At 60.6% G+C, this 14,408-nt stretch overlaps 1 protein-coding gene across 6 annotated transcripts; it reads left to right on the forward strand.

Annotated features, from left to right (window-relative positions):
- Positions 1 to 1,053: 1,053 nt before the first annotated feature.
- On the forward strand, positions 1,054 to 13,345 carry CDK5RAP1 (CDK5RAP1 mitochondrial tRNA methylthiotransferase). 6 transcript variants are annotated; one of them, XM_073308772.2, is made up of 14 exons: positions 1,054 to 1,347; positions 2,239 to 2,553; positions 3,752 to 3,861; positions 4,393 to 4,427; positions 6,173 to 6,273; positions 6,485 to 6,695; positions 7,387 to 7,507; positions 8,326 to 8,556; positions 8,816 to 8,913; positions 9,626 to 9,681; positions 10,091 to 10,221; positions 11,013 to 11,162; positions 12,065 to 12,205; positions 12,714 to 13,345. In XM_073308772.2, the coding sequence occupies exons 2-14, from the start codon at positions 2,268 to 2,270 to the stop codon at positions 12,792 to 12,794; spliced, it is 1,752 nt and encodes a 583-aa protein (XP_073164873.1). In that variant the 5' UTR covers positions 1,054 to 1,347; positions 2,239 to 2,267; the 3' UTR covers positions 12,795 to 13,345. The 6 variants fall into 6 exon arrangements, with proteins under 6 accessions (XP_073164873.1, XP_073164872.1, XP_073164874.1 ...); XM_073308771.2 differs by lacking the exon at positions 1,054 to 1,347 and adding an exon at positions 1,369 to 1,666; XM_073308770.2 differs by lacking the exon at positions 1,054 to 1,347 and having other exon boundaries at positions 1,691 to 2,553.
- The last annotated feature ends 1,063 nt before the right edge of the window (positions 13,346 to 14,408 follow it).

Consider the following 14,408-nt stretch of genomic DNA (forward strand, 5'->3'; position numbering starts at 1 on the left):
GGGGCCTGGAGGCAGGTGCTGTGGAGCTGAGATGGGTGAGGCGTGAACCCTGTGGAGGTCTGCGTCTGAACCACGGCAATGGCCCCCGCTGGCCCCACACTCCGATTCTCTGGCCCAGCTGCTGCGTGCTCCGGCACACAGAGACATTTGGAAGCAACGGAGAGTCTATGCGGACAGGCTCGGCCTCTCTGGGAAAAGGCACCGAGAACACAGGGGCCTGGCACATCAACAAAGGGGAGCTGAGGAGCGTGAGAACTAGCCACAGCAAGAGGCAGGCCGGCCACTGGTTCCGGTCCCACCTCGGCTTCTGCACTGCCCCAGCCCAGCCCAGGGGGACGGCTGTGAGCAGCAACGTGTGGACGTACAAGAGGGAGACAAAGGCAAAGCTGTGCACTCGGTGGAACGCTCTGCCAAATGGCCACTAGCCTGGGCAGAGAGCTGCAGGGTAGAGGGGCAAACACAGCAACTGGCCACTGCCAGGGTCAGGAACCAAATGGTGCCGCCCCCACCCCGCCCCGCCCCCGGCTGCTTTCACCTCGACTCCAGTGATCCAGAACAGTCCCATTTCCAGCCTAGAGAGGTGACTCTCTGGGCAGAGCCGGTAGGAGAGGGACGGTGGAGCCACGAAGCGGGGAGGTGCCTGGTTCTTAGGGAGAACTGGGATCCCGGGAAGCAGGCGAGGCTGGGGTGACCAGATGCCCCGATTTTATAGGGACACTCCTGATATTTGGGGCTTTTTCTTATATAGTCTCCTATTACCCCCACCCCGTTCTGATTTTTCACCCTTGCTGTCTGGTCACCCTAGGCGAGGCCCGCCTCACTGACAGTCACCTCCCTTTCAACCGGGCCCCTGGGCCAGCGCTGGCCGTTTGGCATTGAATTCAGGATCATCTTACAACCCAACAGCGGGAACCCTGCCTGTGCGGAGGGGCCCTGGCCTGCTGGGTGTTTGCGCCCCACGCTCTCCTGCGGGGGTGGTTTCTGGGGGTGGATGTTCACTCTGGGGGGCCGTGCTGGGCCGGGGGAAGCTCCAGGCTAGGGGTCCGGGGACGGCCCTTTCGTGTAAGCAAGTGTCAGCCCACTGCCCGCCCCAGGAGTGCAGAACCCCTGTGCCAGGCGCCCAGCAGCAGGGGAGGTTTCTGTTCCTGGGAACGGCCGAGCTGGCCGGCGCCCCAGGGCGCTCGGCCTCCCGTCTGCCCCACAGCCGGGGGAGCGGGGCACGGGCTGAGTTTTCGGAACAGGGGCCAGGGCAGACCCTGAGCGAGGCGTTGGGCGCCGGCCCCGAGAGCGGGTCCCAGCGGGGACAGCTGTCAGCGCCCCCCCGCCGCCAGCGTGCTCGCCTCCCAGGTGCCACCAGGCGGCCCCCTCGCCGGGGCTCGGCGGAGCCGGGCAGGCAGGAACTGCGCTCGCCCGGCGGCCGCCCGGGGAGCCCTTTGCGCAGCCACGAGCCGGGGCCGGCGGGCGGCCGGGGAGCCCTTTGCGCAGCCACGAGCCGGGGCCGGCGGCCGCCCGGGGAGCCCTTTGCGCAGCCACGAGCCGGGGCCGGCGGGCGGCCGGGGAGCCCTTTGCGCAGCCACGAGCCGGGGCCGGCGGCCGCCCGGGCAGGGCAGCGCCGGGCCGGGGCGGGCGAGCCGGCAGCAGGGCCGCGGAGCCGCCGCTCGCCCAGGTACAGCCTGGGCCGCCGGGCTGGGGAGCTCGGGGGCCTGGCCCCCGTTCGCCAGGGCGACGCAGCCCCAGCCGGGCCCCGGGGCGGGGCTGGTTCGGGGGCGCCCCCAGGCTCGCTGCAGCCTTTCCGCCCCGGGCGCAGAGGGCGCGCCCCCGCCCCGGGTTCCCTGCCTAGGCTTGGCCGGGGCCCGGCAGCTCGCCCCGGGAGAACCGGCGCCCGCCTGGGCTGGGGGCGAGGCCAGCGGCCACCCGGGACCCGACTGGCAAGGAGGCCTCCCCAGCACTGCCCCCGCCCCCCCCCGTTGGCCCCCTCTCCGTTTGCACGGGCCCCAGGGAAGCGCGTCTCTGCATCACTGGAAAGGCTGTCAGGCCCCGATTCTGCAGCGAGCTCCGCCTGGGCAGGGGCCGGGGCGCCCCACTGGCGCCCCCAGCCCGTCCCCGCCGAGATGCGGGGGCAGGAGCGCAGCCCGTGTCCTGAAACCCGCACGCCGGGGATTGCGCCCAGGTCATCGCAGGTGGCTGTCAGTGAAGTGGGGCTGGCTAGTGAATGCCCGGCTCTCTGGGCTTTTGCAGGGTGTCTGGTCTCTCGCCCATCGGCCGCGATGCTCCAGCCCTTACAACGCGTCTTGGGAGCAGCTGGGATGTTCCCCGGGAGGCCCTTGTCCTGGGCCGCTGGCTCCGAGGGCCGAGCTCGCCTGTCCACCCGGGGCCCGGGCGAGCGGGACGGGGGCCTGGCGGACTTCAGCGCCCGGCTGGCAGCGGGGCCAACGCTGCGGCACTTCTTAAGAAATGCGTCCCCAGCTCAGGGAACTCGCCATCAGCTGGAGGAGCCGGAGGAGCCAGCGCCCTATCTCACCTCCAGCATCCTGGAGGAAGCCAGGAGGAAAGGTCAGTGTTACTGCCCTGTCTGCGCCCCTTCTCGGCCCCACTCACCCCTTTCCTCAGGGCTGCCTCACACCTGTTCATTGCACCAGCTGTCTGGTTCTCCCGTGCGCCTGTCCCCACATCCTGGACGTTGTGACAGGCCGCGGTCGTGCCAGAGTCCAGCCGTCAGTGACCTAGAGCTAGGCTGTCATCGGGGGCTAGCGAGTCTCGCCCTGCGAACCAGTGACCGATGGGCTAGCGTAATCAGTCCCAGGGCTAGGCCGCGCTGAGACTCGCTGGGAAGTGCCCGGCCAGGGGCTGTTCTGCTCATTTCTTTGTCTGGAATTAGGAAAATGTGACTGCCCTTTCCCCTGTGTCTTGGGGTGGAAGGAGCCAGCGTGGAGGGTGAGGCGATTGGTGTGCTGTCTGCGTGAATCTGAGCCCAGGTGGGAGAGCAGCGGGTTGGCTGTGAGAGGCACAAGGCAGAGCCAAATGTGACAGACGGGCTGAGTGATGGGATCCCGTCTCCCTCCAGCATCTGGCCCCAGAAGCTGCTGCCTCTGTGCAGCCAACCACTTTATGCCTGTCGGTCAGGTGGAAGGGGCTCGTGTGTTCAGGGCTGCAGGTCCAGGCCCAGCTGGGGTCTGAGCACACGTGGCCAGTTTGTTACATCCTTGGCCTCCTCGCCATTCCAGCAGGATTTCCATCCTCACTAAGCCACTGTCATTAGGCTACGTTGGCTCTCTGGGTTCATGCAGCGCACCCAGGTTAGGGTACAACTTGTCTGAATCTTTCGGCAGACCACTGAGCGGGTTTGCCCAATGGGTGAGTCTCCGAACGCCCCCTGCAATCAGCAGGGACAGGTGCAGCCTTGCTTTGCCTGCTCTGCGGGGTCAGGATTTGGAGAGTTTATCATAGAATACCAGGGTTGGAAGGGACCTCAGGACGTCATCTAGTCCAACCCCCTGCTCAAAGCAGGACCAATCCCCAATTTTTGCCCCAGATCCCAAATGGCCCCCTCAAGGATTGAACTCTCAACCCTGGGTTTAGCAGGCCAGTGCTCAAACCACTGAGGTATCCCTCCCCTCAAGGAGGAAGTGCAAATATTAATAGCTGTCCCCAGCCTGAATGGCTGAATGGCTACAGAACTTTGGGCAAGGAAACTGGAGCTGAACCCTCCCCTCTCTGTCCCGGTCATGACCGGGAGCTGCCTTCTGTTTAGTTGCAGTGTATCTGGAGACCTATGGCTGCCAAATGAACGTTAATGACACCGAGATTGCCTGGGCCATCCTACAGAAGAGTGGCTACCTGAGGACACGCCAGCTGGAGGAGGTATGGCACTGTGCTAGCTATCCTGACATCCAGGCTCTGCACAAGGACTTGCTATGGTGCTGCACCATGAACCCCTGGGGCCAAGTCTCCCAGCATGGGTCGAGAAGCACTTTACATGAAGGGTCTGATCCTGCGAGATGCTGAGGTACCCTCAGTGGGGTCTCCTCTGCAGAGCATCCTGCCGGTTCAAGTGCTAACTGTGGGAAGCCCTGCTCGGCAGCGGGAATGGAATGATGTGCCGGGCACAATAATAAAGCTTGATTTATATTTTTTAACTGTTGCGTCTGTCCTGGCTGCGAAGGGGAGTGGGCCCAGCGTGAAGCAGGTGGCCGGGCTATCGCTCATCCATTCAGTGGAGCACGCTGCCTGTTTTCCGTTATGCTTTTTCTCCGCTCTGTTTCCTGGATCCCTGGGTGGAGTCGTAGCAATCGCTGACCTAGCTGGGAGCTGTGATGCTGGTGGTGCCTGGGTTCCAGCTTGCGTGGAGACCTGATCTTCCTTCTCTCATTTCTGCTGTCTTCTCCACTGTAGGCGGACGTGATTCTCCTGGTCACCTGCTCTGTCAGGTAAGGAACTTTGCTTTCTTAGAAAGGGTTATTTGGAAACCGTGGAGGGTGAATGTCCCTGGGTGTCGGAGATCAGAGCCAGGAGCTTGGAGACCTGGAACTGCCCACCTAAAGAGCTGGACTGACCTTATTACGGTGCTAGCCTTGTGGCACGTCAGCATTCCCCGTCGTGGTCACCCTGGTCTCTGCTGTCGCGCAGGCCCGAAGTGAGCATGAAATGGCAGGAGAGAGATCACTTCATCGTTGCCTGTTAGGTTCACTCCCTCTGGGGCACCTGGCATTGGCCAGTGTTGGCAGACAGGATGCTGGGCTGGATGGACCCTTGGTCTGACCCAGCCTGGCCGCTCTTATGTGCTTAACATAACGGGTGTCCCTGTGACGACTGCCATCCTGGCTGACACGCTGGCGACTGAACCAAGGAGCTCCCGAGCTAGAAGTCGAGTTGCTACAGTCTGAGCTAAAGAGAGAAGGTTCTGTAGGTGGGACCTGTGACAACTCTTCTCCTCTGCCAATCAGTAACGAGAGGGCCCCACAACACACACTCACCAGCAGAGACACTTAAAGCAGCCTTCTACAGGAGGAAGCCACTTTCTTTTTACTACTTAATCTGCATCTGTTTTTGCTTCTCTGCTTCTCGCCTCTTTTCTCCATCTCCTCCTCTCGTCACAATAGCTCGTGGGATGTAAGTGCTTGTGGTAAAATTGCATGCGGTTTCTGAATGCATCGCAGAATGCTGATTGTCAGCTGGGATGCAGTTTGTGTCACCAGTAAAGTCCGATTTTTCCTCTGAAAGACCTCAGTCTCGCTGATTCAGAAGAATTTCCGCCGTGTCGCTGCGGCCTACTGGCAATACCTGTACAAGCAAACAAAACAGCACGTGGTGATGCGGTGCCGAAATAATGCCGTCTGTGCGCTGTAACCGTGCCCACCCTGCACAACGGGCCCAGGCCATGGCACTCCGTCCCTACAAGTATCCTCCTTCATTTTCGTGGGGTCAGAATGGGGAAAAATTGGAAAGGGTTCTGGAAAGAACAACAAGAAGAGTCTGAGGTCTGGAAAACAGGCCTTCTAATGAGTGATTTAAGAAGCTCCTCAGTTTATTTATTGTATCCAAGAGCGGGTACGGGGTGCTTTCGTCGTGGTACGTCCCACGTAACCCACATGGAGAAGCGGTTTCTGATAGCAGATGGCTCTCTAATCTAGCAAAACAAAACCTCATGAGTTTCAATGGTTGGAAGATGAAGCTGGACACATTGGGCCTAGAGAGATGGTGCAGGCTTTTACCAGGGGTGCGGGATTAACCATCAGAACAACTGACCTGGGCATGTGCTGGGGTCTTGGTCTCTCGGATGCCCTAAGTCAGGACTGGATATTTGCCCAGTAGATCTGTTCCAGCTCAGCGCATGCTGCAGGCTGGATGCCAAGGGCACAGGTGAGGTTCTCTGGCCCATGTGACAGGCCAGCTAATCGAAAGGGTCCCTCTGGCCTAATCTAGGGCTCCGGGGTGTGATTACAGTGGACGAGGTTCAGGGTCCAGGCTGCGGAGATGGGGGCTGAGCTCTTTCCCTGGCCGTGTCACACGTGGGTGTGTCACTCGGCAGCCAGGTGCCTTGTTTGTGGAAGGAGGCTGATAACCTTCCCTGCCTCTAGTTCCCAGTGTTCAACCAGTGCCTGGGGCCCGTGGCTGGACGGAGCATGGGAAGAGCCGTAGGCGTCACTCACTGCCGTTTCTCATGGCTCCCCAGGGAGAAGGCTGAGCAGGCGATCTGGAACCGCCTGCGGCACCTCACGGCTCTGAAATCCAAGCGGCTGCGGTCCCAGGCACCTCTCCGCATCGGGATTCTAGGTACGTGGCCGTATGTACAGAGTTCCCGCGTGGCCATGGCAAGAGGTGGGTGGGGGTTACATCCACTGTCGAGGGGACAAAAAGCTACATCCCAGGATGCTGGCTTCATGGGGCACTGAGCCTTCTCTGACGGGGAAGAGCCAGCTGTGGGGGGCGGGAGGGTGTGAGGGTGAGGGGCCTCTCGACACTGACCATTCTCCTCTGGCCGCAGGCTGCATGGCTGAGAGGCTGAGGGAGGAGATCCTGCACAAGGAGAAGCTGGTGGATATCGTGGCAGGCCCTGATGCTTACCGTGACCTGCCCCGGCTGCTGACTGTGGCCGAATCGGGCCAGCAGGCTGCCAACGTCCTGCTCTCCTTAGACGAGACGTATGCAGATGTCCTGCCTGTCCAGACCAGCCCGGATGCCACCTCTGCGTTTGTGTAAGAGCCGAGGAGTCTCTCTCTCCCACCTGCCCTGCTCTGCAGGGCTCTGATTTCTGAGGGTCTTGGGGAAACAGACGTGAGAGATGGCAGAGATCTGTCAGCTCATCTCTGTACCGTGCTCGTCCCTGGCGACGTGGACCCAGGCCATCACCCAGCTGATGCAAGCCTGTTGTACAGTCGCTCCTGCTTTATCCCCAGTGATCGGACTCCCACCCGCCCTGGTGAGGCTGCCCGACAGTTCTGACTGTCAGGGAGCTTTTCCAAATAGCCAGCCTTGGTTTCCCTTCCAGTGCTTGGTCCCACTACCCCAGCACCACTCCAGGCGATTCCCCTGCCTCTGATATTTGCACTTCTCCCAGGTGGGCGGCTGCCTCGCCCTCCCTGCCCGGTCCTGGGCACCCAAGTTGTGCGTATTTTATCCTGCCTTGTACATCGCTCCTTCCAGGGCAGTGCCCCCCTTTCTGATACGGAGCCGCCCAGCTGTGAAGCCATGTCCTAGGTGTGGATGTGCCGTCGGGGTACAGACGGGGTGGTTACCACCCTGCCCTGGGAGGGAGGGAGGAAGATGTGGGCACCTCCCGTGTGGCGCAGGTTTGCCCAGAGGCAGTGGGTCCGTGTGGTGAGCGTGCTCAGCCAGTGGCTTTCCTAGCGTGACCGGCGCCCGTTCTTTGGCGTGTCCCCTCCGCAGATCGATCATGCGCGGCTGTGACAACATGTGTAGCTACTGCATCGTCCCCTTCACCCGCGGCCGCGAGAGGAGCCGGCCCGTGGCCTCCATCCTGCGGGAAGTGCAGATGCTGTCTGATCAGGTGCGCTGCCCTTTGCACCCTGCCCGGCCCAGCCCCGGGGCAGTGGGAGCTCTTGGGGCAGGCTGCTTGGCAGTGCTGATCTTTGCGCCAGCAGCCCCAAGCGCCGCACTGAGCCAAGCCCCCGGAGGCGTGTGGTGACCAGCCCCGCTCGGGGATCAGTGGCGAGTGCTCACTGGGGCTGGTTCTTTAGATAAACATAGAGCCATGGCTCTCCCTACGGGACAGCCCAGAAGGGAGTGACCAAAGGCGGTTCCCTGTCCCCCCTACAGGGCGGGGCCCTTGGGCCTGGGCAGTGAGAGGGGGGCTGGCTGCAGAGCAGAGGATCTGGGACCAGCTGGCTCAGGGAGTTGTGCTGTGATGGGGTACGGAAGCAGTCACCTCTTCAAATCCAGCCCAGGCCGGTGGCGCCCCCGAATCCTTCCCATCTGTTCGATGGCCCATGGGAACAGGTTGGATGGTCCCCGGCTTGTTCCGGGTGCAGAGCCGTCTACGTCACAAAACCTCCCTCCCGGTCTGTGCTCCTGTAGGCTGGACGGTCTTGGCCGAGAGGCCAAGGCTTGACAAGGCCGTGGAGAGGGAGCTGCCCCTTGGCCCTCGAGGGCATCACACCGGCAGGGCGGTGAGCTCGTCCTGCTGCTCCCAGGGCTCTGGCAGGTCTGTGCGTGAAGTGCAGGCGTCGGCCCCCGCCCCTTCCCACCAGCGCACCAAACCTGCCCCCTTGGCGATGGCTTTGCAAAGCTGGGGTTTTTCCGGAGGCTTGTCTTGGTTTGCTGGCTAGGCTTATATTTCCCTTTTGACTCGTCTTGACGGCTCCACAGGGGGTGAAAGAAGTGACCCTCCTGGGTCAAAACGTCAATAGCTTCCGAGACACCTCCGAGGTCCAGTTCCGTTCGGCAGCCGCTCCTGGCCTGAGCCGCGGCTTTAGCACCATCTACAAGGCTAAAGAGGGGGGCTTGCGCTTCACACATCTGCTGGATCAGGTCTCCAGAGTCGACCCGGAAATGCGGATCCGTTTCACCTCCCCGCACCCCAAGGACTTTCCTGACGAGGTGCGTGTGAAGGGACTGCCCGGATCCCTCCCTGTGGAGCACACAGCTGCGGGATTTCACCTCCTCGCCATGGGAGCTGCAGCTCCCTTCAAAGGGAGCCAGGCTGAGATCATCCCCAGCGGCTGATGCCGAGCGGGAACTGTGTCTTTGCAATTGCTGTTTGCTCCCCGTTGCTTAGGGAGGTTGTTCCCTTTATCTGGGCCAGAGCAGTGTGCAGCTTGGCAGCTCTGTGACCTCCCGTCCGCTCTCCTCTCGGCAGGTCCTGCAACTCATCCAGGAGAGGCGCAACATCTGCAAACAGCTCCACCTCCCGGCCCAGAGCGGGAGCTCCCGAATCCTGGAGGCCATGAGGCGAGGGTGAGTCTGACTGAGGGGACGCGTTCCCCTCCTGGCTGCACTGCAGCCTGCCCCTCGGCTCGGAGATGGGGGAGCGGGAGCCTTCCAGGGCCGCCGACTCGGCCAGACGCAGCTTGAGGAGCCGCACGCTCCTCAGACATGGCTGTTGGCATGTGTAATGACTGTGCGTTGGCCAGGCAGGCGTGGGATGGCAGCAAAGGCTAGTTCAGAGGCCCGGGGGAACATTTTGCCTGTCAGTTTAACGACCCCCCCCCCCCGACATTTTGGGGGGGGGGGGATTCCGGCAGCGCCTCTCCGGCTCTGTCTGAGTCTCAGTCCTGACGTGGCGAACACGCCTTGCAGTCACGCCTCTCCAAGCAGTGTTCACTTCCGTCGGCCAGATTTTGTTCCATGCCCTTTTGGTTCTGCCTCAGCACCTCCCCTCGCAGTGTTTGCAAAGGCCGGTGCCCCCCTCTGTGTGGCCCCCAAGCGATTGCAGGGCTGTGGTAATGGTGCCTTGAGCTTTGTCATGGGCGTGTCGCCCGCCTGGCCCAGTGCGGCAGGGAGGGAGATGGAGGAGACGCAATCACCCGCTCCATTCCTCTTGAGCTTCGGGTCCAGCCAGAGGAATCCCCGGGTTTGGGGGAGACCCTGCAGATGCTGCTTTTGTTTCCTGTCTCCCTGATGACATCAGAGCTTCATAACCAACCCGTCCTTGTGCGTTTCCTGACAGCTACACAAGAGAAGCGTATTTAGAGCTCATACAGCATGTGCGGGATTCCATACCAGGTAAGGGTTTCCTTTCGCCTGGACCTGACCTGTCTGTGTCTCACTTCCCCTGCTAGAATCCCTCGCTCATCCTCACACATGGGCAGCAGTGCTGGGATTGGCTAGATCAAGGTTTGGGCTTTGCATTTGAAGGGGCCCAAGGGAAGAACCAGGATGTTCCTCCAAATGAAACGAGATCAGCGGGGTGGCCTGCCCGACCCTCACCCTCTCCTCATGGCAGTGACTGTGCACCCAAAGCCAGCCCCTGGCCTCGCTCTGTCCTTATGCATGCTGGGAAAGGGTCCTGGCAGGTAGGGCTGATGGGGAATAAAGCTGCTCACAGCTGCCCTGGGTATTCCCTTCTTCTCTGTGCTTTGTGGGGCGAAGGGTCCACTCCCTGGCTGTGTAACCGTGTGCCTCTCGGTGCCAGGAGTGAGTCTCAGCAGCGATTTCATCGCTGGCTTCTGCGGCGAGACCGAGGGCGATCACCAGCAGACAGTGTCTTTGCTCAGGCAAGTCCGCTACAACGTGGGTTTCCTCTTTGCCTACAGCATGAGGCAGGTGAGTGCGGGGCCTGGGGGAGAAGCCTGCGTTGTCCCTCGCGTGGTCATCCTGGTCCGTGTCAGCTCTTGCCTGTTTCCCCCTCCCTCCCCTCAAGCGAATGGCAGTGACGGTGTTACTGAGTCCCAGTCTCTTGGACAGCACCGTGCACGTGAATGGCTTGTGTGCAGTCCCACTGTCAGCATCCGTGGGGCTGTGCTGCCCAAGTGAGGATGTTCCCAGCCCACGGGGATTATGGCTGTGGAGCATGAGCTGATACAGTCCAGCTCAGCGAAGCAGCCCGTGGGGCAGCCTTTCCCGGAAGCAATTTGTGCCCTTGCTCAGCGCAGTCCACGTGCGAAACGCCATGTGAGCATCCAGGCTGCCAGCTGGGGGAGCTGGTTTTGCAGCCCAGTTTGCACCCCAGCATGAGGTGTGGCCCCCGAGCTGAGCTTCGGGGGCTGATCGCAGCACATTTGGCTTTGCTGGAGGGGAATTTTGCAGATGCAGTGCGTAGCCAGGTATCAGCCCTCTGCACGTGGAACTGGTCGGCTTTTGGCAGAAGAGGCAGGAGGTCTCCTGGCGGCTGTCCCAGGAGTGCCAGGTGGTGGGAAAGAAGGCGGGAGGTCAGCAGTGGCTGAAGGGGACAAAGGAAGATAAATCTCCTCCTCGGGGTGGGAGTTAACTGGCCACCTGTGCAAAGTTTTTTCCTGGTTTGAGTGGCATCTGAGCCCCGCTGGCTCAGACAGGACAGGGCTCCTACCCCTGGCAACCTGGCCGAGAAAGGGCTTTTAATCTGTTTATTGTTTCAGAAAACCCGGGCTTATCACCGGCTGCAGGACGACGTACCGGCTGAGGTGAAGCGAAGGCGGCTGGAGGAACTCATCTCCGTCTTCCGGGAGGAGGCCACCAGGGCGAACGGGGCCATGGTGGGCCGGTCGCAGCTCGTGCTGGTGGAGGGGGTGAGTGGAACTTTAACACCACGCTGGGTCTGCTTCCCACCCCCGGCCCAAGAGGCTCTGAAGCCATTCGACCTCCCCAGCACATACGCCCTCGAGTCCAGGGCCAGCGATACGTACCTAAAGACGTGCCCTGCTCTTCAGAAGGGCAGAGCAAAGTACTTAGAAGCACCCATTAAAAATCAGGCCACTTTTCTGTAGGGACATAACTCCATGCACTTGGTTTGGAAAATCTTGGCTTTGGGGAGGTCGTGAAATAGGACTTTTGGCAGGCTGCAGAAGAATTCTTTCAGGGTGTGGCTGCAGGGGATGCTTGTCAGGTGACAAGAGCCCAGACTGGAGGAGTTGGTATAATATGTCTGTCCGTTGGATGCGTTACAGACAGATGTGAAGACAGGGTCCCTGCCCTGAAGAGTTGACAGTCCCGCTGGGGGTGGGGTTTAGACATAGAATCATAGAATATCAGGATTGGAAGGGACCCCAGAAGGTCATCTAGTCCAACCCCCTGCTCAAAGCAGGACCAATTCCCAGTTAAATCATCCCAGCCAGGGCTTTGTCAAGCCTGACCTTAAAAACCTCTAAGGAAGGAGATTCTACCACCTCCCTAGGTAACGCATTCCAGTGTTTCACCACCCTCTTAGTGAAAAAGTTTTTCCTAATATCCAATCTAAACCTCCCCCACTGCAACATGTCTCAGGTTGGGCACCCACAATCAGTGGAGGCTTTTTGGCTGCCTCATCCTCGGTGTCCCTCTCCCAGCACAGCTGCTGCAGCCAGAGCTCTTGCTTAACGACACGGAAGGTGGATTTTAATACTGGCCGCAGCGCTCAACCCCCCGGGCAGTAGAGTCCAGCCGTGCGTCGAGGCTGATGCTGTGCAGATAACGCTCCCTGTCCCCCTCCCAGCCCAGCAAGCGCTCTGCCGCCCAGCTGTGCGGTCGGAACGACGGAAACATCAGAGTGGTCTTCCCCGACACGGAGATGGAGGACGGCACTGGCTCAGGGGCTCTGGTCAGAGCCCAGCCAGGGGACTATGTGCTGGTGAAGGTGAGGTTCGTGTGGCTCTCGTTTCCAGGAGGGAGCGGCGTTCAGGAGGGTGGTTTTCAAAGGGCCGGGGCCAGCTCTCCCTTTTTGCGTGTGCTTTTTTGCGCTTGCAAACCAAGAGTGAGCTCAAAGCTGAGCAGACGAGCTGCACTGCCGCCTGCCTGGTGCTGGGGGTGCTGCGGGTTCCCTCTCCCAGGGATTCTGGCATGGCTGGGAGCGCCCGCCACTGCGAGCGCTGCTGCCCGGCTCCCTGCGGTGCCTGGTGGGGTGAGGCTGGGAAGTTCACACACGGCCTGTGCACTGTTCATTCCTGCCAGCTCCAGGGCTGGGACTCCAGCAGACGTCCTCCTTCAGCATTCCCTGTCGTGAATCTGTCTCTGACCAGCAGAGCTGGGCCATTGCCCTGCCCCACACAGCCGGCTCTCCTGACCTGCTCCCTACTGCAAGGGGGGGGCCGTCCCTCCCCCGCTCCCAGCTCGTCTAGTGACCATCCCATGCTGCTGCCTTTCAGATTACCTCCGCCAGCTCCCAGACCCTGAAGGGAGTTCTGCTTCGCCGCACCACCCTCAGAGAATCAGCAGCGCGCCTTTGACGCCGCACAAGGGGCAAGCGACTCTTCCCCGGGCCGGATGGGGGTGGAGATGGGCCTGGTGTTTACTCCCAGAGATGCCCTCTCAGCTGGAGCCGTGCAAACTCCTGAGCAAAAGGCGACGGACACGTGCGCCCGCGCCGCCCTGGGCAGAGCTGCTTGGAGTCCTTTGAGAATCGCCACAGCCAGGAAGTGTTTTGTTCCTGCTTTTCATTTGCTATCTTGGCTGCGCCTTCTTGGGCTTGGAGGCAGCTCACACACCACACCATCCTACTGGGCAATTTCACGGGGGTGCGGAGGCAGCCAGAGCCGCTTAGCTGGGAGATTATTCCCAGCAATCTGTGCCCAAGGAATTGTTAACGTCCATCGGAATCCCAGATTGACTTGGGAATTCCTCGCTGGTTCTCCGCTGGTTTGTGGGGCAGAGCAGGGTTTTGAAATCAAATCAATACCTGTACCTGTTAGGTGGGGCTGAGCTAATTCCTGCAGTGGGTCACAGGGCATAATGACCAGAAGGTGAGGACATTGATAAAAGATTCACACCGCCTATGAAATGTGTTGTGTTTTTAATTCTGTGGCAAGCTAAAAACTGTAGCGAACTTCGTATGGAAAATTCAACAGCTCATCTCCCTGTAAAGTAGGAAGGAATCGACCCTATAACTGGGCCCCACCTGAGAGCCCCAGGCTGGGCTGCAGGGAATTCAGAGCTCCGCGTCCCTGAGCTTGAGCCTGCACCATGCCGGAGTGTGGAATCACCTTGACAGGGCGGTGGAAGGGTGAGTGAGGGGCAGAGCCTCCACAGCTTCACTGGCCATGGGGCTAGGTCTGTGGTGGATCCCAGGGCCTGACCCACAGATGCTGCCAGCTGGAGGATGGGCAAATAATCTTCCTTCTCCCTCCAAATAATTGAGGCGCAAATCACAGAGGGGAATGTCCCAGAGTCCGTCCCGCATTCCTGCCCCCATGTTCTCTCTGCAGAAAGGGGCAGCCATGCCCCAGCTTCCAAACTCGGGGGGAGCAGCAGCAGTTTCCTCTCAGGGTTCTCAGGGTTCTCAGGTTCTTTGCTTGCTGCATCTAAACAAACACCCCCCTCTCTCAACGAACCAAAACATGCTCTTTGCCTCATTTCCTCAGTGAAAAAGGAGGCAGACGGGCTGCCCTGGAGATGGGCTGGCTGTGGGCAGGAGTCCCACTAGGGCTGCTCGTCATGGAAGGGGATTGAACCCTCCTTTCCATGCAGGCTATGGCCTTTCCCCTCGGAGCAGAAGCACCTGCTCCCACGGCACTGAGCACTCCCACAAGGAGCGAGCCAGCCAGGAAGGTGCTGTCTCCCCGTCACGCTGGACACTGAGGTTCTTTGGCTGTAACTATGTGAAGAGGGGGTGAGCTGGGTGTATATCGTCTCTCCGCCCGCAGACGCTCAGCTCAGCGCCCAGCTTGGGTGCTTAGTGTTAAAGGCCTGGTGGGTGACCTTTGGGGCTTTAAAGCATTTAGGAGGCTTCCACGGTGACCCTTGGCAGCTGAGGCGGGCAGCACTACCCAGAGCAGCTGTTTCACCAGGCGCGGTCTGGGGTGTGTGATGGGAGCTCGGTATTCCTGGTAGGGGGTTTGCACGTT

Source organism: Lepidochelys kempii, chromosome 13 (assembly GCF_965140285.1).
Source record: "Lepidochelys kempii isolate rLepKem1 chromosome 13, rLepKem1.hap1, whole genome shotgun sequence".
Classification (NCBI taxonomy): Eukaryota; Metazoa; Chordata; order Testudines; family Cheloniidae; genus Lepidochelys; species Lepidochelys kempii.